This window comes from Lasioglossum baleicum, unplaced genomic scaffold (genome assembly GCF_051020765.1).
Source record: "Lasioglossum baleicum unplaced genomic scaffold, iyLasBale1 scaffold0023, whole genome shotgun sequence".
NCBI lineage: Eukaryota > Metazoa > Arthropoda > Insecta > Hymenoptera > Halictidae > Lasioglossum > Lasioglossum baleicum.
Genome location: NW_027469083.1, coordinates 2,610,836 through 2,637,969, shown reverse-complemented (window position 1 = coordinate 2,637,969; position 27,134 = coordinate 2,610,836). Strand labels below are relative to the sequence as shown.

The 27,134-nt window shown below is 41.6% G+C and overlaps 2 protein-coding genes across 2 annotated transcripts; both read left to right on the top strand.

Moving 5' to 3' along the window:
- Positions 1–214: 214 nt before the first annotated feature.
- On the top strand, positions 215–2,536 carry LOC143219330 (uncharacterized). The gene has a single exon (XM_076445334.1). It carries the CDS (start codon positions 326–328, stop codon positions 2,534–2,536), a length of 2,211 nt encoding a protein of 736 aa, XP_076301449.1. The 5' UTR covers positions 215–325.
- A 9,124-nt stretch (positions 2,537–11,660) lies between these two features.
- On the top strand, positions 11,661–12,905 carry LOC143219329 (uncharacterized). The gene has a single exon (XM_076445333.1). It carries the CDS (start codon positions 11,661–11,663, stop codon positions 12,903–12,905), a length of 1,245 nt encoding a protein of 414 aa, XP_076301448.1.
- Positions 12,906–27,134: the final 14,229 nt, after the last annotated feature.

Genomic DNA, 27,134 nt, shown 5'->3' with positions numbered 1-27,134 from the left:
CGATTGCGCTCTGTCACTTCCAGTATCGGAAGAAGATAAGTGGTTGCAGTTTAAGAACTATGTGCACAAAGAACAGGCGCCGTTCGTTATCTACGCCGATTTGGAATGTCTGTTGGAGAAGCAGGAAGGACAAGGTCGTGGAGCACGCTCGCTGTATCAGCATCACCACGCGTTTAGCATAGGTTATTACATGCATTGCCGCTACGACTCTTCTTTGTGCGAGTATCGAGCTTGTCGCAAGGAAGAGGGATGTGCCGCGTGGTTCGCTGCAAAGTTGCATGATATAAGCAATAAATTACAGCCGATATTCGACAAAACGGTACCTATGGACGAACTAACTGAAAGACAGGAGTTAAATTTTCAGACGGCTACGCATTGTCATGTGTGCGAGCAGCCGTTCAGCAGTTCCGACACAAAAGTACACGATCATTGTCATTTTACGGGAGCGTATCGCGGTCCGGCGCATATCGCGTGTAATTTAGGTTATCAATCTTCGTACGTGATACCGGTGGTCTTTCACAATTTGTCCGGCTACGATGCGCATTTCATTATTAAAGAATTAGCAAACACGTTCGAGGGTAAGATAGCTGTGTTGCCGTTGACAAAAGAGCGGTACATCTCGTTCACGAAAGTTGTTGCGAATAAAGATGAAAAGAGAAATTATGCAAAGTTGTTGAAGTTTCGATTTATCGATTCCTTCAAGTTCTTGAATTCGAGTTTGGACAAGTTATCATCGTATCTGGGCAAAAACAAATTACGCGTTGTACGAAATCAATTTGATCATCTCAACGTCGACGATTTCAATCTCTTGACTAGAAAAGGCGTCTTTCCGTACGACTATCTGGCGTCGTACGACAAATTAAACGACACGTGTTTGCCGTCGCGCGAGGCATTTTACAATCAGCTTTGCGACAGGGGGATATCGGACGCCGATTACGTTCACGCGAGCACGGTTTGGTCGCGTTTCGCTATAAAAACGTTGGGACAGTACAGCGATTTGTATTTGAAATTGGATGTGTTGTTATTGGCTGATGTTTTCGAAAATTTCCGCGACGACTGTCTCGAGAACTATAAACTCGATCCGGCGCATTATTACACGCTTCCCGGTTTCGCGTGGGACGTGATGCTGAAAATGACTAAGATCGAATTGGAGTTGTTCACGGACGTGGACATGCTTTTATTCGTGGAGCGAGGAATACGCGGCGGATTGAGCCAATGTTCTCAGAGATATGCGTGTGCAAACAACAAGTATTTACCAAAATATGACTCCAGCAAACCGTCAACCTATCTAATGTATTTCGACGTTAACAATTTATACGGTTGGGCTATGTCGCAACCTCTACCGTACAGAGACTTTCGATGGGTGGAGGACATAGAGAATTTCAACGTTGAATCCGTTCCAATCGACAGCCCTGTAGGATACATTTTGGAGGTTGATTTAGAGTATCCTAGTGAAATTCACGATGCTCACGCGGATCTACCGTTCTGTCCGAGTCACGACACGGCGGCCGACTCGAGCCGGCAGAGAAAGTTGATGGCAACGCTTCGCGATAAGGAGCGATACGTTCTGCACTATCGGTATTTACAGCAAAGTTTAAAGCATAACCTAAAATTGAAGAAAATTTATCGAATTCTAGAGTTTCAACAATCGCGATGGTTGCACGGCTATATCGATTTGAACACGAAATTACGCGCCGAGGCGACTAACGATTTTTCTAAAAATTTGTTTAAATTAATGAACAACGCTGTGTTTGGAAAAACAATGGAGAACGTTCGAAATCACGTGAACGTGAAATTGCTTTCCCGATGGGACGGTCGATACGGTGTCGAGCAATTGATAGCCAGACCAAATTTTCACAGTTGTACCGTGTTTTCGGAGGATTTCGTCGCGATACAGCTAAACAAGCTGTTACTCAAATTCCACAAACCCATCTACATAGGCATGTCCGTATTGGATATATCAAAAACTCATTTGTACAGCTTTCATTACGAGTACATGTATCCCAATTTCCAACAAAATTGCAAGATTTTGTACACGGACACGGACAGTCTGATATACGAGATCGCTTGCGACGATGTGTATGAGACGATGAAACGTGATATCCATCGATACGATACAAGTAATTATGTCGAGAACAACGCGTACGGCGTTCCGATCGCGAACAAAAAGATGCTGGGATTAATGAAGGATGAGAACGGGGGCAAAATTATGACTGAGTTCGTGGGGCTTCGCGCGAAAATGTATGCTACTCGCGTGCGCGACGACGATGATACCTGCCGCGAAACGAAAAAAATCAAAGGCATTAGGACAAACGCCACAGCCAGAGATATAAGTTTTGAAGACTATGTCGAGTGTCTTCATAATCATACGGAAAAGAGCATTAACAATAAACGTATAATGTCGGTACAGCATCGAGTGTATTCCATAGCTGAAATGAAATTAGCGTTAAGTCCGTACGACGATAAACGGTATATCTGTGATAATTTGGTCACTACACTTCCTTGGGGACATTACAATATCGTTTCATTGCCATAAAAGGAAGTGTTGGGATGGAGATTGAAAAAAACTTTGTTGACCGCTATCTGTAGCAAGGAAGTGGTATGTAGATTAATGGTTCTATAAAACAATGCAATCCGAGCGTCAGGCCGAATACTCGAGCAACCGCCACGAAAACGTTAACATCGTGAGAGAGTGAGACGGTGAAAAGTGTGGGTTTGAACGATGTTCAACCGTCGTCAGCTCGACAACTGTCAAAAAATTGACGAGTCTGTGAAAAGCCAAGATGATATGTAAGTAGAAAAAAGATATATAAAAAAAAAAATGTGAAAGAAATTTAGAAAGATGTCTGAAAAATTAATCTGCTGTAGATATTCTCAACCAGAACCGATCGATTTGTCAACTAGTTCCCAATCACGTTCCGTACGGATTTTGTGTAGAAGATATTCCATAGCTGGGAATTATTTCAAATATTTGGAACTTGGCATACGGATCGGAGAGGACATTTATGCGGAGCTGGCTATCGGTGATAGCCGTGGAAATGAACTTCTATTTTCAATTAAAACATGGAGAGAGTTGCTGCGCGCGAAACCGATTATTCAAAGCAATATGGAGCGCATAAAACTTGGTGATAATTTGACCTTGGAAATGGTTAATCTGAATGGACGGGAGCTAATTAAAATAGCGAACTCAACCATAAATATATATATTACTGAGAAAACTATGTGTAACATATACAATTTAGAATTTTGTATAGATAGTATGTATATAGGATTAGTAGACAACGTTCCGGACGTTGCTGCAAAATTTGCCGATTTCGTTGTTATTTCAAAAAATGTTAGAGTAAAAAATTTTATCAAAACAATTGTCGAGAGCCGGTCTTTCGATCAAAACTCGCTAATAGATTGTGAACTGGTGACTTTGGGCGCCGAGGTTATAGCGCTAGAAGCGTCTAAGCGATGTTAATTTCGCGAGATTTTTTTTAAAAAATGAAAAATGTAAAACTGATTCAACATCATGTCGTCCAGGTTAACAGTCTCGTTCTTTATCATACTTTTGCATCATCTGTTACTGGTCTGAGTTTAATCACGTGATCACCACCTTACTTGATATGCACAGACTAGGATTTTTGAAGGAATTGCTCTTAAGATTCGAGAACTGACCTCTAGATGACAGAATTTTAATTCTGTGATCACTGCATGAAATTGCTCTTAAGATTCGAGATCTGACCTGTTCATGGTAGAATTTTAATTATGTTATGACTGCATTATTTTGTCATCAAAACAATTCTCTGATCACATAATTAAAATTCTGCTATCTAGAGGTCAGTTCTCGAGTCTTAAGAGCAATTCCATGCAGTGATCACATAATTAAAATTCTGTCATGAACAGGTCAGTTCTCGAATCTTATTTTCAATCCTTTCAATATCCCGCTCTGTGCATATCAATTAACGTTGTGATCACGTGATTAAACTTGAGTCATGAAACAGATGATGTATGGTAAGATAGAGAGAGAGAGAGACTGTTATCCTGGACGTGATGTTTTGATTTTACATTATTTTATTCAAAATAAGAGTGTTACTGAAGTACATTATTTTAAAAATTTGTAATGCATATGTATACTGAAGATTAGGCACACATGTAAAACTGATCGAACACAATCTTCTCCGGGAACATTACCTTACACCACTCTCTCACTATAGATTATCTGTTTTTGTCAGGAGTTTAATCACGTGAGCGCCGCTTGATTTGATATCCAGAGACTGAGGAATTGTTGGTCGGATTCGAGAACCAATCTTTGAGTGCTAACTCCACCTTATTTGATATCCTCAATCAGTTTTATATCATTTAATAGAATAAATGTATAAGAGTGTTACTGAAGAAGAAGAATGTTGAAAAATGTAAGAGTGTTACTGAAGAATACGTTAAAATAAAAAAAATTTATTATTGTATAAGAATTTCCTCTCTCTCTCTCTTTCAGGTCAGGGAAAAAAATTGAAGAATACGTTTTACACATTATTTATTAATAAAAATTACATGAAAAGATCTTTTATAAAAAAGTAGAAATCATATTTGAAGTTTTAAACTATAGCAGTTTTAGATATCCACGAATTATGCGACGCGTCCAACCCTAACCATTTTACATATATTTTATTTCCTTTCCTGCGCAATATTTTTTCAATTAAATATACGTCGGGGTATTTAGCCGCGTGTATCTCGTGTTCATAAAATCCGCCGGCGATAGGATTGTCCTTTGAATCGATCAAGAGGTACGTGACAGGATTCGTTCGTTTCACCGTGATGATCTTAAATATTTCCGTCGACCAGTTCGGCGTGTATCCTTTGTCGAACAGAGTTTTGAATTTGCTGACGCGCACGCGATCGCCCACCTTGAATTTGGCGGGACCGGCAATCTTCACGTTGCTGTACACGGTGGACAGAAGATGCTCAGCATTTTTACGGTTCACATCCGCGGGGCGCATACGGGTGGTACGGTGTTTTCGATTATTGTAGTCCTCGATCAGCGTGGGAAGCGCATCGATCCAACGATATTTTCCGCTCAACGAGAAATATTTCCACATGCTGTTCTTCAACGTGCGGTTGAAACGTTCTACGACGGAAGCTTTCATAGCGCTGAAGGTCGAGTAATGACGGATGTTGTGGTTTCTCAGATATTCTTGGAACTGTGCGTTGTAGAATTCCTTGCCCATGTCGGTCTGCAAGTTGTTCGGAGCTCTGCCATCCTTCTTCAACGCGGACGCGAAAGCTTTACACACATCGCTCGCATTTTTACTCTTCAAAGGAACCGCCCACGCGTATTTGCTAAACACATCGATTATCGTAAGAATGTATCGATGTCCCCGATTATCTCGCGCATATTGCTGAACTTCGACGATATCAGCTTGCCAAAGATCATCGAATCCTCGCACGATCACCCGTCTACGCGGGAAGAAACGTCTCGCCGGGGCGTGCAGCTCTTCTACCAATTTCACTTTTTCTTTACTCATCGCCGATTAGTCTCTTTTCAATCGATTCTTTCCAGTCCTCGAAGCGTCGATGCACTCGACTATCTAGCTCGTCGAAAGCTGCGCGTATCATTTCTTGTTGCTGCTCCTCGATACGTCGCATTTGCACATATATTTCTTCGAATTTCTCGTTTAAACTTTTCTTGAAATCTTCAAATTTCCCAGTTATATTTCCCTCTCCCGTCAGCTCGGCCAATCTCTTGTGCATGCTCTCTCTATGCATTTCAAATCTCTTATCCAATTCCTGACCGGTTTCATAACCGCCAGTTGCGAATTTTTGTTGCATATCCGCCACATTGTTTTCAAGAAGCATCAACTTTCCCTGGCTCAACTTGTCCGCGTTCACCGTGTCCTTCACATCACTGATTTTACCAAGCAGCGTATTCTTCAAGTTTAATAGTCTTCTTTCCAACTTGTTGTCGATTTTATGTTCCACGGCTGAAAGTCTATCGCTGAGTTTATCGGAAAATTTCGCAACAGCGTCCAATTTTTCATGATCCACCCTCTGCTCGTACTTCAATACTTCGATCAACCTGTCCTCGAGCTCGATAAATTTTTCACGGAGAATTCCACCATAATTATGCTCTATCATCGTTTCAAACTCCGACAGCTTTTCTTGATTCTGTTGCATGCATTCCTCAATGTCTTTCAGTTTCGCCACCATCGATTTATCGGCGAGCTCGTTGTCCGTTACGATTTCATGGATGTGCTCGATCTTGTCTCGCGTGTCGTGAATATCCTCGGCGCTCTTATTAAATTCGTCTGCAAACACTTTTCTCAACAAATCGATCGTCTTATCGACGTAGAGTTTCGTTGCCGAATCGTTCTCGTCGGTTGGTGTCCCCAAATTTTTAATACGTTGAGATTTCGCATCGAAAAATTCGTTGTTGCTAGCCATCGCTTTGCTGCTGGCGACAAGATCATCCACGTAGCCTTTCGTTGCCGCGTCAGTCTTCTTAGCGGGGGCTTTCACATTTTGGATAGATAGAAACTCCGCATCGAAGTACGCGTCTTTTTTATCCGTCATGATCACAGCGTGTTTACGTATCGAGCTTAAAAGATCCAACAACAATCTATTGAACGGGATGGGATTGTTCGCTTCCTTGCAATCGAAATTCCGTTCTTCCTTGCCGATATTCGACGTAACGTCCCGAATAACTTTTCTTATAAGTTCGTAGGATGATTTGTTAATGCTCATCGTGATGAGATAGAGAGAGAGAGAGAGTACGACGTTTCCTTCTTGAATTGCCACCACGCAATGACATGATTCTCACTCTCTCTCTCTCGCTCCTTCTAGGGAGGTGGTGGTGGGGAGATGCCATTGTTATATTTTAGAACTTTCTTAGAAATCTTGAAATGAGACCTGGGAGGGGGAACCTCTGATCTAGACTTACCACACAGTACTTGTTCTCGCTACCTAGATATGGAATCGAGCTCTCACTGCTTTGTCCAGTTTCTTCGTGATTTCTGACCTAAACGTTTCGTTAGAGGTTTTCAGGTCTTTGTCCAGTTTCTTCGTGATCTCGGACCTCAATGTTTCTTCCGATGTTTTCAGGTCTTTGCCCAGTTTCTGCACGATCTGGGACCTCAACGTTTCGTTAGATGTTTTCAGGTCTTTGCTCAGTTTCTCCACGATTTCGGACCTTAACGTTTTTAGTTGTTTGTTCAGTTTCTCCATGATCTCGGACTTCAACGTTCCTTCGGATGTTTTCAGTTTTTTGTCCAGTCTCATCACATTGTCCAACACGTATATTTCCACCTTTGATTTAACATATTCGTCACCGCGTTTTACAATGTCATCGACGTACGATTTGGTCGTCGCGTGATCGTTTGCGGTGGGATACGCCACACGCTCGATCCCAGCTCCATTCGCATCGTACAAATTAGCGTTGTTCAAACATATTGCGTTATCGTGTACATATTTTTGTAACGAATAGAAAGGAACATCCAACTTTCGCTTGTTCGTTTCACGAAACGATGTACCAAATTTGTTGACATACATTTTTTTAGACTTCTTCGACCGCCTGATATGCTGTTTCCTGCGAAATACCTTATCTCTTGCTACCTTGTGGTTTTCCTACCGTCACCAACTCGTACAACTGCTTTTCGATCCGTAGTATTTGTTGATATATCTCGTCCAGTTTCGTCTCCAGATGATGAAATCTCAGGTTCCAGTTTTCACCGTCGTCTTCTCCTCCCGAGGATATCGTTTGATTCGTTTCGCAGCAATTCAAACGAACGCGCATTTTATCCAGCCGCAACAATGCCACAATTTTATCGACTGACATGTCGTCAACTCGTAAACTTTAATTTATAATTAAACCAGCCTCGCGAAGTTCCTCGATTATCGACATTATTTCGTTGTTATGCCCCGAATGGCCAGCGTTCCTCGAAGCCGTCAACAATCTCAGACGATCGACGAGTTCGTTCGGATCGTCCCAATGCACGTAATCGATTGGATGGTCGGTCACGCGCATAAAAGTTGGAAGCTGAATACCCCTTCCACTTGGCGACGAAAACAACGGTTTTATAATTTTTCTATACTTGAAACCTTTGTTTCCCATTATCTGATTCCCGCGTCGATGCGCTTGTGTAATAACGAGAATTCTTTTGTACGCGTTCTTATCATCCTCGGTGCACGCCTGCTCGTCGGGTACTTTATTGAATATCAATTCGTAAAGACCGCGAGTCCCTCTGTACCGTAGCCCTCTAATGATGATATCATCGTTGTTGGCCACCTCAAACGTTGAATTTCCCAGCATCAGCTTATCGTCCTGCAGATATACTCCGTACACGTTGTCGGAATTTTTCGTTGGGCCGGTAAAAAATTTTTGTAAATATTCGCGCGCCAAAGGTCCGAAATTCTCGGATAGCTGTTGATTTTCCTCGTGATGAATTTCAGGATTTTCAAAAATATTACGCATAGAAGATTCCAAAGATGGAGTGCGCGGTGATTGGAAGGTATCCTCCTCCTCCTGTCGCGGTACCATCATCGGCTCGTCGTCATCGTCGTCGTCGTCGTCGTCGTCAACATATATATTTCTCGAACTGACTTTGTCATTCTTTTTCTTCTTTATTCTTCTTCTTTTTTTCATAATGGACGACGGCGTTCCCTTAATATCCGAGAATCTTCTTTTTTTTCGCAATGGAGACTCCTTAATGTCGTCGAACACGTTGTCGTCGTCGCTCGGTTCGGCGGTAGCTGTATTTTTAACTAACTGTTTCAACGGTTCGACGATCGGTTGTAAATTTGCTTGCAAATTCTCCTGGGTAGCCATTTTCCCAACTTTCAACGCTAAATACTTTTTCCGTATGGTATCGCTGGTCTTCGCTATTTCGTTCGCGATCGAAGCTCGCAGCTTCTTCTCCTTCGACGGCATATCGGAACTCCTCTTCTTCTCCTTCGACGACATATCGGAGCTCCTCTTCTTCGATGACATATCGGAGATGTGACTCCAACGGCTCTTATCGAGCAAATGTGTCCGTTACAGTACGACAAACTCGTTAAATCCGCGTCTGTAACGACCTCGACTGACAGGACTGTCTTTATCGATTACGAGAAATCCATACCTCTTTCGCCAACAATTCATGCATAACGCGCTAAACGTTTCGAACGGCATATCGGTATTTACATGATCCTGATGAACGTGTCGCAGGTTCATGGCATCTTGTTTAAACAGAATCAGCAGATTAGCATTGTCGCGAATTAAATGTTTAGGTATTCTCGCATACGACTGTCCCAGGTAAAAGCAATCGACGTGCGAATGTCTACCCATCGCGAAATATTCTCGCATGATATCTTGCTCATCGCACGCCACATCGTCGAAGATGAATATCGAATCGGGCCGTGCTTCTGCGGGAGGGATTACGTCAACGTTGTCAGCAAACGCGAAGTAGCCCACATCCTTCCCCACGGATGAGAACAGTCTGCTCAAGTATTGGTATTTTGGCTGGCGCAACGATTTCGAGTACACGTATACATTGGCGAATCGTAATCCGTTCGCGCTCTCCAACAGGCTAATCATAACGTTCGTTTTACCACATCCTGACGGACCGCTTATCACACATCGTACATTACCGGGTAACAATGATCCATGTTTTCGCATCGCCTCGGAGTGATCGTCGAACGCGCGACGCGTCGGAACACGAATATCCAAAGATTGCTTTACGAAACGCATGCTTCGATTGATTCGATGGGTGGTGGGTAGTATTTATACGAGAGCTCGAACATTGTTGGTATCAGTCCCCCTCCGACCCCCGTGAAAAAAGGATTCGTGTTCTTTTTTTTTAAAAACAGTTTATGCCGCGCCTCGGTAAGGGGCTTTTAAACAGAGCTGTAAACGCGTTACCGTTCGAATTGCATATACCTAGTTACCAATTCTGCGGTCCTGGTACGAAACTGCGTGCACGATTAGCCCGTGGGGACCGTGGAATAAATCCGTTGGACGCTGCCTGTCGCGAGCACGACATAGCGTATTCGCTGCACAAGGATCTGGGTGATCGTCACGTGGCCGACAATATTTTGGCGGATCGAGCGCTACAGCGCATAAAGTCCGGAGACGCTTCGTTCGGAGAGAAGGTGTCTGCGGCTGCTGTGTTGGCAGCCATGAAAGCTAAAACGAAATTAGGCATGGGCCTAAAGAAACGCGAGAAAAGGCGAAAAAAAAACGAATTCTCCCAATCGCCAAACGCGGTGGTTTTCTACCGCTGCTGTTGCCCGCTTTGTCAGCTATCGGAGCATTGACGGGCGGCGCCGCGGGAGTAGTAAAAGCTATAAACGCCGCGAAAGCCGCAAAGAAACAATTGCAAGAAGCCGAGCGACACAATCGCACCATGGAGGGTCGCGGGTTACGTCTCGCGCCGTATACGCGTGGAGAAGGCTTGAGGAAGGTTAAGAGAAAAAAAAAAAAAGAAAGACAACACGACGACGGACGTCGAATTGACGACAGCGTGTGAAAGATTACCACATTTTCGCGGGGTTTTTATGCGTGACAATTTGCCGGAACGCGCATGGGTAAACGAGCGAGGTATCGTCAATCTAGATAATAGTCGCGGACCCGGAACGCACTGGGTTGCATACATAAAACACGGCTCGCGTGTCAAATACTTCGATAGTTTTGGGAATCTTCGCCCGCCGGTCGAGTTGATTCGCTACTTTGGCGCGAACGCGACAATCTCGTATAATCACAGACGTTTTCAAAACTACGACGAAAGCGTGTGCGGACAACTGTGTGTGAAATTTCTCCGCGAGTCGTAAAGATGCAAAGGTCATTCACGTTCACGTTGTCGGGAAGAAGCAGCATTCTGTCGTCTCAGCACTTTCCACCTATAAATCTGGACAACGACGAATACGAGCTGGGATTGCTCGATTTGCAAACTTATTACACGATACCGAACATCAGCGCTAGCATCGGTAACAATCTATTCTACTTCGGCGACAGAGACGAAGAGATCATCATCCCCGACGGCTCGTACGAATTGGAAGCGATAAACGCGTACTTGAGGCATGAAATACGCACGCGATATCCTCTCAAAGATGCCGATAATGAATATCCGCTGGTCCTGCAGGCTAACAACAACACCATGAAAAGCGAAATTATCAGCAAGTTTCGGATAAACTTTGCGAAGCCTCACAGCGTGGGGTCCATTCTGGGATTTTCCGCGAACCGCGTTTTATCGCCGAACACGTGGCACGCATCGAACGCGCCTGTGAATATCATTAACGTGAACATCATTCGAGTAGAATGTAACGTAACCACCGGATCGTACGACAACGGCAAACTCGTTCACACGATACATGAGTTCGCGCCCAAGGTACCGCCGGGGTATAAATTGTCCGAAACGCCCACGCGAGTCATTTACCTTCCAATCGTTGTGCGAGCAATCGATGATTTAACGATTCGCATCGTGGACCAAGCCGGACGTTTGATCGATTTTCGCGGTGAAGAAATCACGGTACGACTACACATGCGACGAAGCAATGTTAATTCATAACAATACGACCTTGAAGAAGAACACATCAATTCATAAGAAACCAAACGAGTGTAAAAAACTGACCGCGAGAAACGCAGAGTATCTGAAATCTTTGGGATTCGTTGTTAAAAACAAGTGAAAGAGGAAAAAAGTGTTTTTTTCACCATGTTCGAGGACATTTTGAGCATCTCCGAAGCGCCGATCTTCGACAATCGAATAACGAAGATCGAGCTGCACACATACAATCCATATGCCAACACAACGTTTGAAAACAACGATGAGATACGCATACCAATTCAACAGCAAGACTTGTACACGCTCCCGTGCAGAAGCTTCCTATACGTCGAGGGAAAACTTAGTTTGCCTGGGAAACTTGAATTACCAGCGGGATCAACAATCGAATCGGCGGCTCTCGATAACAATGCCGTTGCGTTTATGTTCGAGGAAATACGCTACGAATTGAACGGCGTTGAAATCGATCGGTCCAGAAATCCTGGTACTACAACGACTCTGAAGAACTACGTGAGCCTGTCCACGACGAGAAGCAGCGCGTTATCCAACGCGGGCTGGACGCATAACACCGAGGCGCAGAGGAAAACCGCGACAACCACAGCGGCGATAAACTTCAACTTTTGCATACCTATGAGCATGTTATTGGGCTTCTGCGAAGACTACAAACGCGTTGTAATAAACGCCCGCCACGAATTGATTTTAATTCGCTCGCGTACCAACACAAACGCGTTGTACAGTTCTTCCGAAAATGCGAAACCCGTTCTGGATCTATACAAAATTCAATGGCGAATGCCACACGTCACGTTGGATGAAATAAATAAGCTGTCGATGTTACGTATTCTGGGCAACGACAAGCCGATCGATATGAGCTTTCGATCATGGGAACTGTACGAGTATCCTCTGCTCCAGGCGACTACGAAGCACACATGGGCCATAAAAACAGCTCCGCAAATGGAAAAACCGCGATACGTGATATTCGCTTTACAAACCGCGCGAAAGAATAATTTAACGAAAACAGCTACGCATTTCGATCATTGCGCATTAGCCAATATTCGGCTCTACTTGAATTCGGAAACCTATCCGTACGATGATCTAAATGTTGATTTCGAAAAAGACAAATACGCGCTGCTCTACGATATGTATACAAAATTCCAAGAATCATACTATGGAAACGGCGAGGCGCTACTCAACGTCATAGATTTCCTGAAATACGGTCCATTCATCGTTCTCGATTGTTCTCGGCAAAACGAAGCGCTGAAAAATGCCACGATCGACGTGCGAATCGAATTCGAATGTCGAGCCAACATTGCCCCCTCGACAACCGCATACTGCTTGATGATACACGACTGCATCGTGGAGTACAATCCATTGACGAACATTGTGCGAAAAATTATTTAAACTACCGTTAACAATATTTTAATCGAATAAATGTGAAAATGAATCTTTTAATAAATAAACAATGGAAAAACATCTTTTTATTAATCGAATAAACAAAAAATCTCCTCCATATTTATTTTCACACCGATAAGTATAGTGGTGGGGGTATTATATATACTATAGATGACTCTCTCCCACAGTCGTCGTTATTCAGCGAACGTGTGATCTTCGCTCCATTTCACGGTAAGTACAATTTTTATTTTATACAGAAATCAATCATTGGTTAGAAAACATTTTTTATTTAGATGGCTCAAATCACCCAAATCATTGACATGGATGGATTCATTGTCGAGAGAAAATTTTTATGCAAAGAATTAGCCATTATCAATGTTTACGACGGCTCGTTCGAACTCGCTGAATTTCGTTTGGGAATAAACTTTCATCGTTTATCAGATGCTGACAAAAAGTCGACACGGTACGTAAGCAATTTTGTACACGGGATTCCATTTATCGATTTCGGCTATGAAAAATATCAACAGAACGACGTGTTCGATGTTATACGCAATTTTGTGCGCGATCACGCGAATCCCGTCGTAGCGTACAAAGGTGGGTGTTTCGAGAGAGACATCCTTCGAAAATTAGAAATAAACTCGATAAATTTGGAAAATTTAGGATGTCCAAAATACGATGTATTAGTCCACGATCCCATGTACCGAACTGCTCACGTACCGTGTAAACTTCACTGTTGGACAAAACGCTCTTCAAAACCGTACCATTGCTGTCTGCGCGAAGTGCAAACATTTCGAGCATGGCTAAACAATTATATAAAAAAAACGTAACTCACTTCTTTCACCCAGCGTTTAAAAAAAAAAAATGATTGAGATACCGGACCCCACACCTGATTTGCGTCTCGAGCGCGACAGACTCCAAACTTTCCGTTCATGGCGTTATTCACACATCGTCAAACCTGAAGACCTCGCAGCCGCAGGATTTTTCTCCTTGTGCGACGAAGATCTCGTCAAATGCTTCGAATGTGGTATAATGCTGCATCGATGGAAAGATGGCGACGTTCCCATGAATGAGCACCGCATCTGGTCCAGATGCTGCGGATACGTTCACGGGGCGAACTGTGGTAACGTACCGATCGGAGCTAACCCTAGCGCAATAACGCCACAACCGAGAGGGATAGACGTGTGCGGATACCAGGTAAAAAAAATTTTTTTTAAAAGAAAATTAATTAAGAAATGTTTTTATAAATTAAAAAAATATTTATTTAGGAAGACACCCAGAAACCACGTATGCACAGATTTTTGAGAGAAATGCAGCAGCAAACTAGCAGTCCGGACCACTGAAAGAAAAAAACATTATTTTTAATATTTAATCTTGTATTGTAAAAAAATAAATAATACTTGCCACTCAAATAACGTTGCAATTGATGTAACGAACTCCCCATCCCACTCCTCCACCTCCTCGCGACAGCGACGCATATTTAATCGCCAACCGCGAATAAACACGCACCGTTCGTAGTTTGTATCAAATGTCTGTAAGATAAACGTACAGTGTAAATTTTGTTTGAAAAATATATTTCACGATAACACAGTAATGAACACACGATACTTACCAGCACGCTCAACAGCTCGTTTAATGACAGATTTTTGTCAACGACCACGAAACGTGGCTCTCGTGGCACCATTATACTCAACATGATTGCAAACTGAAAATGCATTTGACCGTCGCCTCCTTTTAAACACCGGTAGAAACAGCGCGATATAAATGAGGAAGGAAATGCAAAACCATAAGAGAAAGATTATTACAATAGGACCTTTCTCACTGTTTTATGAAACAGCGCGATAATTACGTCTTGCAGCTGCACAAAACAGCGGTTTAGATTTTAAGCATAATTAAAAACGCAAGATTAAATGCTGAAGTAAAACCATAAGAGAGATCGCTACAATAAAACCTCTCTCTGTTTTTTGATAAAACAGAGCTATAATTGCATCGAATCTCTCTCTTACAGTTTTTAACTTGGTAGAAAATAATCAGAGGATACCTCTTCTACAATCATATACTCCTAAGAGAAAAAAAGTCTATACCAATTCTGGACCAGGGTGGTTCCCCCGGCTTTATTATTCTCACAATAGAAATACCTCTTCTACAATCATATGCTCCTAAGAGAAATAAAAGTCTCTCTCTCTTTCCCGTAAAGACATGATATAATCCTCACCGAACATGATAAGGAAATTGCTTCACATAATATTGCAACTAATTAGGTCCGGAAAAGATAAGGAAAACCACAAGGACGATGACCCCATCAATCGATCCTTGCAAGACACAATGTGTTCCCCCACCCAAAAGATTGACCTACATAATATTTACAGAATAATAAAACGCGGAAAAAGATAAGGAAACAAAGGCGGCACCGGAAATGATAACGATAAGGAAAACCGCAAGGCGCGTCGGAAATCATAAGGAAATGATAATGATAAGGAAAACCGCAAGAAATCAAGATGGCGCCACGCGTCAGAGCCGAACGCTATTTCACGACAACGGAAATTCACTTCCTGAGTTAGAATCCCCATAGGTACACTACTGATGTCAATCCAAACTATATGAAATATTGAAACCGCACTCTTAAATCTAACCGTTTAACACTATTCCTATCCGCACGCAGCCTAAAACCTAAATCCTTAATTGCTAAATTAACCTATTCTATGCCATTTTTCACTACTTTTTGTCGCTCTACACCGCAAATTTATATGGCGACCTTCGGGGGAGGTTCCTGATCCCGCCTGCACCTTTGACCTTGACCTTGACCTTGAAAATCTGAAAAAGATTTCCAAGACCTTTGGCTTTGTCAGAATTTTCAAAGTCAAAGGCACCTCCACTCTGACCTCGGGATCGAGATCCTAATGCCCTCGCGACTCCAAATACATACAGAACTTTTCTAATTTACGAGAAACGCTATACGCCCTTCGGATGACCTCGGAGGCGCTCTTAGCCTATGAGGCTCAATACCTCTTCCCGAGCTCTTTCAAATGACACCCTACTCGGGGGTGGTAGGAACAAAATACTAAACTTTGCGCCTGTCCTCCACCAGAATTTCCTCTCTTTTTAGTTCAGGACTGAGATTGACTCTGATTCCCTCTAAACTCCCGGTATGACCTAGCGGGTCGGGGGATTTTGTCGGCCTCGGGGCAATCTAAACTAATTTCCCCTCTCCGCGGGGGGGGGGGGGTGTCAGGGAACATCAATATAAAAAAGAAGTTTTTTTCGACGTTTGAGTTTACAAAGTCTGGACTTCTATCTAATGTACCATCTTTATCGCACTAGTGGCTGCTAGCTTCGTTCCGTCTCTGTCCTAACCATAAGATCCGAAATTTGTTCGAAATTGAGGAATTTAGTTTCCCTAAGCGGTGTGGCGGCCCCTTAATTTCCTCCGTTGCTGTTACGCAATTTCCGCGCGGTTTTTAGAAATCTAGCGTTGGGCTCAAGCTGATCTCAATCCGGACCGACTTACGAACCACTCGCGGATTGAGGAAAATATTCTTGAGGAGCGTATGAGGGTTAATACAATGTGTCTCTGATATATAAAACTAATCAGCATTACAGCATTTACATTAAGCTACTAGTGGCCAGGGGTTCGCGCCGCTTAAGGATGTATCACACTGCACAAAATAGTGATTGATGTATCTCCTAGAACCGCTCCGTCCGACGGTGGGTTAAACATCATACCTATACCACTCCCTATGTCATTGAAAGAAAACATCTTAAGATGTAAATTTATGTTATCTACATATTTCATAGCGTATTCCAAAATGAAACATTTTCATAAGGTATTCCAAACAGAAACATTTCCCTAGAGTTTGATATACGGCAAACAAATTCAACGATTTATGTCCAGATGCGTGCACTCAACAGCAAGTTAACATAACAATGACAAACATAAATTCATCCGAGCTCGATCCTGATTGGTCGGGTCACCGAACCGGAACAGGCGATCAACCGTAACCAAGGGTATATAAACCCAAAATTTGGAACAGTAGATCATTAGAGATCCTGACGCTGCAGCGGCAACATGGAGTTCTTCAGGTCTTTCCTCCGTGCGCTAGGACTACTGGAACCTGCCAAGTTGGATTTCATTTCTGAACTCCCGCCGGAGATATCCCAGCTGATTCTACGCAAGTTGGAGCCTAAGTCTCTGCTTTGCGCTGCTCAAGTGTCACGGAAATGGTTAAATGTATGTAGGGCGGACAAGATCCTAAGGCAAACCGCTAGGCATCATAAGCAACGTGCAATGCGGATAATGAATGAACGTTTTCGAGGGGAAGCTGTGGATGAGCCGAGAACGATTGTACAGAGGGATCTAATAATTCCTGCACAGGTGAGAAGAGTTGTTCCTTTCGTCAGAACCAAAACTGGAGTGGTTCGAAAAATTCCTCGAAATCCAGTGCAGAGTGTGGCGAGCGTGGGTTCAATAACTTCGAGGCGTAGTAGATGTATTAGAATGTAAGATGTTAGTCAATTTTATCTTGACGTGCTCTTATGAGTGAATTGACTAGTTGTTAGGATAATGTAGTCTAAGTAAGTACATATAATCCATTGTTTGACCACAAGAAAATCTTTTTATAATTTTCCCCTATATGTATAATTGACTGATGTCCAAGTGTGGACAGTATTTTTTAAAAAATATAACTACTGCTTCCCATAAGCGATGCAGGATATTTTTCGTTGAATATATTAATAATATGTTTATATTTAAGATATAATATCTTTTCGTCATTTTCTAAAGTCCATGACCAATGATTCTTTACCAGATCCTTTAACAGCCTTCAATCGTTAGCCAATAATGTATTACTAAACGTAATGTATTAGTAATGTGTTTGCAAAAGTTCGTACCCTATTTGGGATAAATAACAGTTTTATTAATCAATTATATAGTCTGTAACTCTGTTTTCTATAATTGTCTCCGAACATTTTACAACCTGTGATTTCCTTTTCCGTAGAAGTTGCACGTTTAGTTTCAGACAAGTTCACGAGGTAAATTGAGTATGAGCTTTTGCAATCATCCAATATATGAAATAGTGCATGTTAAATTGAAGTGCTTCAGTTTAACAGAGTGTCTGTGATCAAAAACAGGGATCTTGGAAAAATCCGATCCTATAACATCAAATAATCTTTCATTACAAATGACGTACTACATTGCTGCAATTCGTTGAAATATGTTTAAATAAATCATGAGAGCTTTTGATACTTCTTCTCGAACCTTCTTTTTTCGGCGCCCAATCTAGATCGCCTTTGTTACCAAAATTTTATCGTGACAATCGATTTTTTGCAATATTTCGTAATCATATAACACAAGTGTAACGCGTAACATTTACAGAAAAATTTTTTTTTCGAAATACGTATTCATAATCGGCGGGGGTCATTTATTTTGTGTCCATTTAAAGGTTCCGTAAACACAGTTCTTTGGCGCTCGCGAAATTTTATATTCGTAATTGTGGTACCTTTTTTTATAATCAATTTTAATAAAAATTAACCTGACCTGGATTTTATTTTTTCCTTACAGATGTCAATCCAAACTATATGAAACATTGAAACCGCACTCTTAAATCTAACCGTTTAACACTATTCCTATCCGCACGCAGCCTAAAACCTAAATCCTTAATTCCTAAATTAACCTATTCTATGCCATTTTTCACTACTTTTTGTCGCTCTACACCGCAAATTTATATGGCGACCTTCGGGGGAGGTTCCTGATCCCGCCTGCACCTTTGACCTTGACCTTGACCTTGAAAATCTGAAAAAGATTTCCAAGACCTTTGGCTTTGTCAGAATTTTCAAAGTCAAAGGCACCTCCACTCTGACCTCGGGATCGAGATCCTAATGCCCTCGCGACTCCAAATACATACAGAACTTTTCTAATTTACGAGAAACGCTATACGCCCTTCGGATGACCTCGGAGGCGCTCTTAGCCTATGAGGCTCAATACCTCTTCCCGAGCTCTTTCAAATGACACCCTACTCGGGGGTGGTAGGAACAAAATACTAAACTTTGCGCCTGTCCTCCACCAGAATTTCCTCTCTTTTTAGTTCAGGACTGAGATTGACTCTGATTCCCTCTAAACTCCCGGTATGACCTAGCGGGTCGGGGGATTTTGTCGGCCTCGGGGCAATCTAAACTAATTTCCCCTCTCCGCGGGGGGGGGGGGGGGGGGTGTCAGGGAACATCAATATAAAAAAGAAGTTTTTTTCGACGTTTGAGTTTACAAAGTCTGGACTTCTATCTAATGTACCATCTTTATCGCACTAGTGGCTGCTAGCTTCGTTCCGTCTCTGTCCTAACCATAAGATCCGAAATTTGTTCGAAATTGAGGAATTTAGTTTCCCTAAGCGGTGTGGCGGCCCCTTAATTTCCTCCGTTGCTGTTACGCAATTTCCGCGCGGTTTTTAGAAATCTAGCGTTGGGCTCAAGCTGATCTCAATCCGGACCGACTTACGAACCACTCGCGGATTGAGGAAAATATTCTTGAGGAGCGTATGAGGGTTAATACAATGTGTCTCTGATATATAAAACTAATCAGCATTACAGCATTTACATTAAGCTACTAGTGGCCAGGGGTTCGCGCCGCTTAAGGATGTATCACACTGCACAAAATAGTGATTGATGTATCTCCTAGAACCGCTCCGTCCGACGGTGGGTTAAACATCATACCTATACCACTCCCTATGTCATTGAAAGAAAACATCTTAAGATGTAAATTTATGTTATCTACATATTTCATAGCGTATTCCAAAATGAAACATTTTCATAAGGTATTCCAAACAGAAACATTTCCCTAGAGTTTGATATACGGCAAACAAATTCAACGATTTATGTCCAGATGCGTGCACTCAACAGCAAGTTAACATAACAATGACAAACATAAATTCATCCGAGCTCGATCCTGATTGGTCGGGTCACCGAACCGGAACAGGCGATCAACCGTAACCAAGGGTATCTAAACCCAAAATTTGGAACAGTAGATCATTAGAGATCCTGACGCTGCAGCGGCAACATGGAGTTCTTCAGGTCTTTCCTCCGTGCGCTAGGACTACTGGAACCTGCCAAGTTGGATTTCATTTCTGAACTCCCGCCGGAGATATCCCAGCTGATTCTACGCAAGTTGGAGCCTAAGTCTCTGCTTTGCGCTGCTCAAGTGTCACGGAAATGGTTAAATGTATGTAGGGCGGACAAGATCCTAAGGCAAACCGCTAGGCATCATAAGCAACGTGCAATGCGGATAATGAATGAACGTTTTCGAGGGGAAGCTGTGGATGAGCCGAGAACGATTGTACAGAGGGATCTAATAATTCCTGCACAGGTGAGAAGAGTTGTTCCTTTCGTCAGAACCAAAACTGGAGTGGTTCGAAAAATTCCTCGAAATCCAGTGCAGAGTGTGGCGAGCGTGGGTTCAATAACTTCGAGGCGTAGTAGATGTATTAGAATGTAAGATGTTAGTCAATTTTATCTTGACGTGCTCTTATGAGTGAATTGACTAGTTGTTAGGATAATGTAGTCTAAGTAAGTACATATAATCCATTGTTTGACCACAAGAAAATCTTTTTATAATTTTCCCCTATATGTATAATTGACTGATGTCCAAGTGTGGACAGTATTTTTTAAAAAATCTAACTACTGCTTCCCATAAGCGATGCAGGATATTTTTCGTTGAATATATTAATAATATGTTTATATTTAAGATATAATATCTTTTCGTCATTTTCTAAAGTCCATGACCAATGATTCTTTACCAGATCCTTTAACAGCCTTCAATCGTTAGCCAATAATGTATTACTAAACGTAATGTATTAGTAATGTGTTTGCAAGAGTTCGTACCCTATTTGGGATAAATAACAGTTTTATTAATCAATTATATAGTCTGTAACTCTGTTTTCTATAATTGTCTCCGAACATTTTACAACCTGTGATTTCCTTTTCCGTAGAAGTTGCACGTTTAGTTTCAGACAAGTTCACGAGGTAAATTGAGTATGAGCTTTTGCAATCATCCAATATATGAAATAGTGCATGTTAAATTGAAGTGCTTCAGTTTAACAGAGTGTCTGTAACCAGAAACAGGGATCTTGGAAAAATCCGATCCTATAACATCAAATAATCTTTCATTACAAATGACGTACTACATTGCTGCAATTCGTTGAAATATGTTTAAATAAATCATGAGAGCTTTTGATACTTCTTCTCGAACCTTCTTTTTTCGGCGCCCAATCTAGATCGCCTTTGTTACCAAAATTTTATCGTGACAATCGATTTTTTGCAATATTTCGTAATCATATAACACAAGTGTAACGCGTAACATTTACAGAAAAATTTTTTTTTCGAAATTTCGTATTCATAATCGGCGGGGGTCATTTATTTTCTGTCCATTTAAACGATCCGTAAACACAGTTCTTTGGCGCGCGCGAAATTTTATATTCGTAATTGTGGTACCTTTTTTTATAATCAATTTTAATAAAAATTAACCTGACCTGGATTTTATTTTTTCCTTACAGATGTCAATCCAAACTATATGAAATATTGAAACCGCACTCTTAAATCTAACCGTTTAACACTATTCCTATCCGCACGCAGCCTAAAACCTAAATCCTTAATTGCTAAATTAACCTATTCTATGCCATTTTTCACTACTTTTTGTCGCTCTACACCGCAAATTTATATGGCGACCTTCGGGGGAGGTTCCTGATCCCGCCTGCACCTTTGACCTTGACCTTGACCTTGAAAATCTGAAAAAGATTTCCAAGACCTTTGGCTTTGTCAGAATTTTCAAAGTCAGAGGCACCTCCACTCTGACCTCGGGATCGAGATCCTAATGCCCTCGCGACTCCAAATACATACAGAACTTTTCTAATTTACGAGAAACGCTATACGCCCTTCGGATGACCTCGGAGGCGCTCCTAGCCTATGAGGCTCAATACCTCTTCCCGAGCTCTTTCAAATGACACCCTACTCGGGGGTGGTAGGAACAAAATACTAAACTTTGCGCCTGTCCTCCACCAGAATTTCCTCTCTTTTTAGTTCAGGACTGAGATTGACTCTGATTCCCTCAAAACTCCCGGTATGACCTAGCGGGTCGGGGGATTTTGTCGGCCTCGGGGCAATCTAAACTAATTTCCCCTCTCCGCGGGGGGGGGGGGGGTGTCAGGGAACATCAATATAAAAAAGAAGTTTTTTTCGACGTTTGAGTTTACAAAGTCTGGACTTCTATCTAATGTACCATCTTTATCGCACTAGTGGCTGCTAGCTTCGTTCCGTCTCTGTCCTAACCATAAGATCCGAAATTTGTTCGAAATTGAGGAATTTAGTTTCCCTAAGCGGTGTGGCGGCCCCTTAATTTCCTCCGTTGCTGTTACGCAATTTCCGCGCGGTTTTTAGAAATCTAGCGTTGGGCTCAAGCTGATCTCAATCCGGACCGACTTACGAACCACTCGCGGATTGAGGAAAATATTCTTGAGGAGCGTATGAGGGTTAATACAATGTGTCTCTGATATGTAAAACTAATCAGCATTACAGCATTTACATTAAGCTACTAGTGGCCAGGGGTTCGCGCCGCTTAAGGATGTATCACACTGCACAAAATAGTGATTGATGTATCTCCTAGAACCGCTCCGTCCGACGGTGGGTTAAACATCATACCTATACCACTCCCTATGTCATTGAAAGAAAACATCTTAAGATGTAAATTTATGTTATCTACATATTTCATAGCGTATTCCAAAATGAAACATTTTCATAAGGTATTCCAAACAGAAACATTTCCCTAGAGTTTGATATACGGCAAACAAATTCAACGATTTATGTCCAGATGCGTGCACTCAACAGCAAGTTAACATAACAATGACAAACATAAATTCATCCGAGCTCGATCCTGATTGGTCGGGTCACCGAACCGGAACAGGCGATCAACCGTAACCAAGGGTATATAAACCCAAAATTTGGAACAGTAGATCATTCGAGATCCTGACGCTGCAGCGGCAACATGGAGTTCTTCAGGTCTTTCCTCCGTGCGCTAGGACTACTGGAACCTGCCAAGTTGGATTTCATTTCTGAACTCCCGCCGGAGATATCCCAGCTGATTCTACGCAAGTTGGAGCCTAAGTCTCTGCTTTGCGCTGCTCAAGTGTCACGGAAATGGTTAAATGTATGTAGGGCGGACAAGATCCTAAGGCAAACCGCTAGGCATCATAAGCAACGTGCAATGCGGATAATGAATGAACGTTTTCGAGGGGAAGCTGTGGATGAGCCGAGAACGATTGTACAGAGGGATCTAATAATTCCTGCACAGGTGAGAAGAGTTGTTCCTTTCGTCAGAACCAAAACTGGAGTGGTTCGAAAAATTCCTCGAAATCCAGTGCAGAGTGTGGCGAGCGTGGGTTCAATAACTTCGAGGCGAAGTAGATGTATTAGAATGTAAGATGTTAGTCAATTTTATCTTGACGTGCTCTTATGAGTGAATTGACTAGTTGTTAGGATAATGTAGTCTAAGTAAGTACATATAATCCATTGTTTGACCACAAGAAAATCTTTTTATAATTTTCCCCTATATGTATAATTGACTGATGTCCAAGTGTGGACAGTATTTTTAAAAAAATCTAACTACTGCTTCCCATAAGCGATGCAGGATATTTTTCGTTGAATATATTAATAATATGTTTATATTTAAGATATAATATCTTTTCGTCATTTTCTAAAGTCCATGACCAATGATTCTTTACCAGATCCTTTAACAGCCTTCAATCGTTAGCCAATAATGTATTACTAAACGTAATGTATTAGTAATGTGTTTGCAAAAGTTCGTACCCTATTTGGGATAAATAACAGTTTTATTAATCAATTATATAGTCTGTAACTCTGTTTTCTATAATTATCTCCGAACATTTTACAACTTGTGATTTCCTTTTCCGTAGAAGTTGCACGTTTAGTTTCAGACAAGTTCACGAGGTAAATTGAGTATGAGCTTTTGCAATCATCCAATATATGAAATAGTGCATGTTAAATTGAAGTGCTTCAGTTTAACAGAGTGTCTGTGATCAGAAACAGGGATCTTGGAAAAATCCGATCCTATAACATCAAATAATCTTTCATTACAAATGACGTACTACATTGCTGCAATTCGTTGAAATATGTTTAAATAAATCATGAGAGCTTTTGATACTTCTTCCCGAACCTTCTTTTTTCGGCGCCCAATCTAGATCGCATTTGTTACCAAAATTTTATCGTGACAATCGATTTTTTGCAATATTTCGTAATCATATAACACAAGTGTAACGCGTAACATTTACAGAAAAATTTTTTTTTCGAAATACGTATTCATAATCGGCGGGGGTCATTTATTTTGTGTCCATTTAAAGGATCCGTAAACACAGTTCTTTGGCGCGCGCGAAATTTTATATTCGTAATTGTGGTACCTTTTTTTATAATCAATTTTAATAAAAATTAACCTGACCTGGATTTTATTTTTTCCTTACAGATGTCAATCCAAACTATATGAAACATTGAAACCGCACTCTTAAATCTAACCGTTTAACACTATTCCTATCCGCACGCAGCCTAAAACCTAAATCCTTAATTGCTAAATTAACCTATTCTATGCCATTTTTCACTACTTTTTGTCGCTCTACACCGCAAATTTATATGGCGACCTTCGGGGGAGGTTCCTGATCCCGCCTGCACCTTTGACCTTGACCTTGACCTTGAAAATCTGAAAAAGATTTCCAAGACCTTTGGCTTTGTCAGAATTTTCAAAGTCAAAGGCACCTCCACTCTGACCTCGGGATCGAGATCCTAATGCCCTCGCGACTCCAAATACATACAGAACTTTTCTAATTTACGAGAAACGCTATACGCCCTTCGGATGACCTCGGAGGCGCTCCTAGCCTATGAGGCTCAATACCTCTTCCCGAGCTCTTTCAAATGACACCCTACTCGGGGGTGGTAGGAACAAAATACTAAACTTTGCGCCTGTCCTCCACCAGAATTTCCTCTCTTTTTAGTTCAGGACTGAGATTGACTCTGATTCCCTCTAAACTCCCGGTATGACCTAGCGGGTCGGGGGATTTTGTCGGCCTCGGGGCAATCTAAACTAATTTCCCCTCTCCGCGGGGGGGGGGTGTCAGGGAACATCAATATAAAAAAGAAGTTTTTTTCGACGTTTGAGTTTACAAAGTCTGGACTTCTATCTAATGTACCATCTTTATCGCACTAGTGGCTGCTAGCTTCGTTCCGTCTCTGTCCTAACCATAAGATCCGAAATTTGTTCGAAATTGAGGAATTTAGTTTCCCTAAGCGGTGTGGCGGCCCCTTAATTTCCTCCGTTGCTGTTACGCAATTTCCGCGCGGTTTTTAGAAATCTAGCGTTGGGCTCAAGCTGATCTCAATCCGGACCGACTTACGAACCACTCGCGGATTGAGGAAAATATTCTTGAGGAGCGTATGAGGGTTAATACAATGTGTCTCTGATATATAAAACTAATCAGCATTACAGCATTTACATTAAGCTACTAGTGGCCAGGGGTTCGCGCCGCTTAAGGATGTATCACACTGCACAAAATAGTGATTGATGTATCTCCTAGAACCGCTCCGTCCGACGGTGGGTTAAACATCATACCTATACCACTCCCTATGTCATTGAAAGAAAACATCTTAAGATGTAAATTTATGTTATCTACATATTTCATAGCGTATTCCAAAATGAAACATTTTCATAAGGTATTCCAAACAGAAACATTTCCCTAGAGTTTGATATACGGCAAACAAATTCAACGATTTATGTCCAGATGCGTGCACTCAACAGCAAGTTAACATAACAATGACAAACATAAATTCATCCGAGCTCGATCCTGATTGGTCGGGTCACCGAACCGGAACAGGCGATCAACCGTAACCAAGGGTATATAAACCCAAAATTTGGAACAGTAGATCATTAGAGATCCTGACGCTGCAGCGGCAACATGGAGTTCTTCAGGTCTTTCCTCCGTGCGCTAGGACTACTGGAACCTGCCAAGTTGGATTTCATTTCTGAACTCCCGCCGGAGATATCCCAGCTGATTCTACGCAAGTTGGAGCCTAAGTCTATGCTTTGCGCTGCTCAAGTGTCACGGAAATGGTTAAATGTATGTAGGGCGGACAAGATCCTAAGGCAAACCGCTAGGCATCATAAGCAACGTGCAATGCGGATAATGAATGAACGTTTTCGAGGGGAAGCTGTGGATGAGCCGAGAACGATTGTACAGAGGGATCTAATAATTCCTGCACAGGTGAGAAGAGTTGTTCCTTTCGTCAGAACCAAAACTGGAGTGGTTCGAAAAATTCCTCGAAATCCAGTGCAGAGTGTGGCGAGCGTGGGTTCAATAACTTCGAGGCGTAGTAGATGTATTAGAATGTAAGATGTTAGTCAATTTTATCTTGACGTGCTCTTATGAGTGAATTGACTAGTTGTTAGGATAATGTAGTCTAAGTAAGTACATATAATCCATTGTTTGACCACAAGAAAATCTTTTTATAATTTTCCCTTATATGTATAATTGACTGATGTCCAAGTGTGGACAGTATTTTTTAAAAAATCTAACTACTGCTTCCCATAAGCGATGCAGGATATTTTTCGTTGAATATATTAATAATATGTTTATATTTAAGATATAATATCTTTTCGTCATTTTCTAAAGTCCATGACCAATGATTCTTTACCAGATCCTTTAACAGCCTTCAATCGTTAGCCAATAATGTATTACTAAACGTAATGTATTAGTAATGTGTTTGCAAAAGTTCGTACCCTATTTGGGATAAATAACAGTTTTATTAATCAATTATATAGTCTGTAACTCTGTTTTCTATAATTGTCTCCGAACATTTTACAACCTGTGATTTCCTTTTCCGTAGAAGTTGCACGTTTAGTTTCAGACAAGTTCACGAGGTAAATTGAGTATGAGCTTTTGCAATCATCCAATATATGAAATAGTGCATGTTAAATTGAAGTGCTTCAGTTTAACAGAGTGTCTGTGATCAGAAACAGGGATCTTGGAAAAATCCGATCCTATAACATCAAATAATCTTTCATTACAAATGACGTACTACATTGCTGCAATTCGTTGAAATATGTTTAAATAAATCATGAGAGCTTTTGATACTTCTTCTCGAACCTTCTTTTTTCGGCGCCCAATCTAGATCGCCTTTGTTACCAAAATTTTATCGTGACAATCG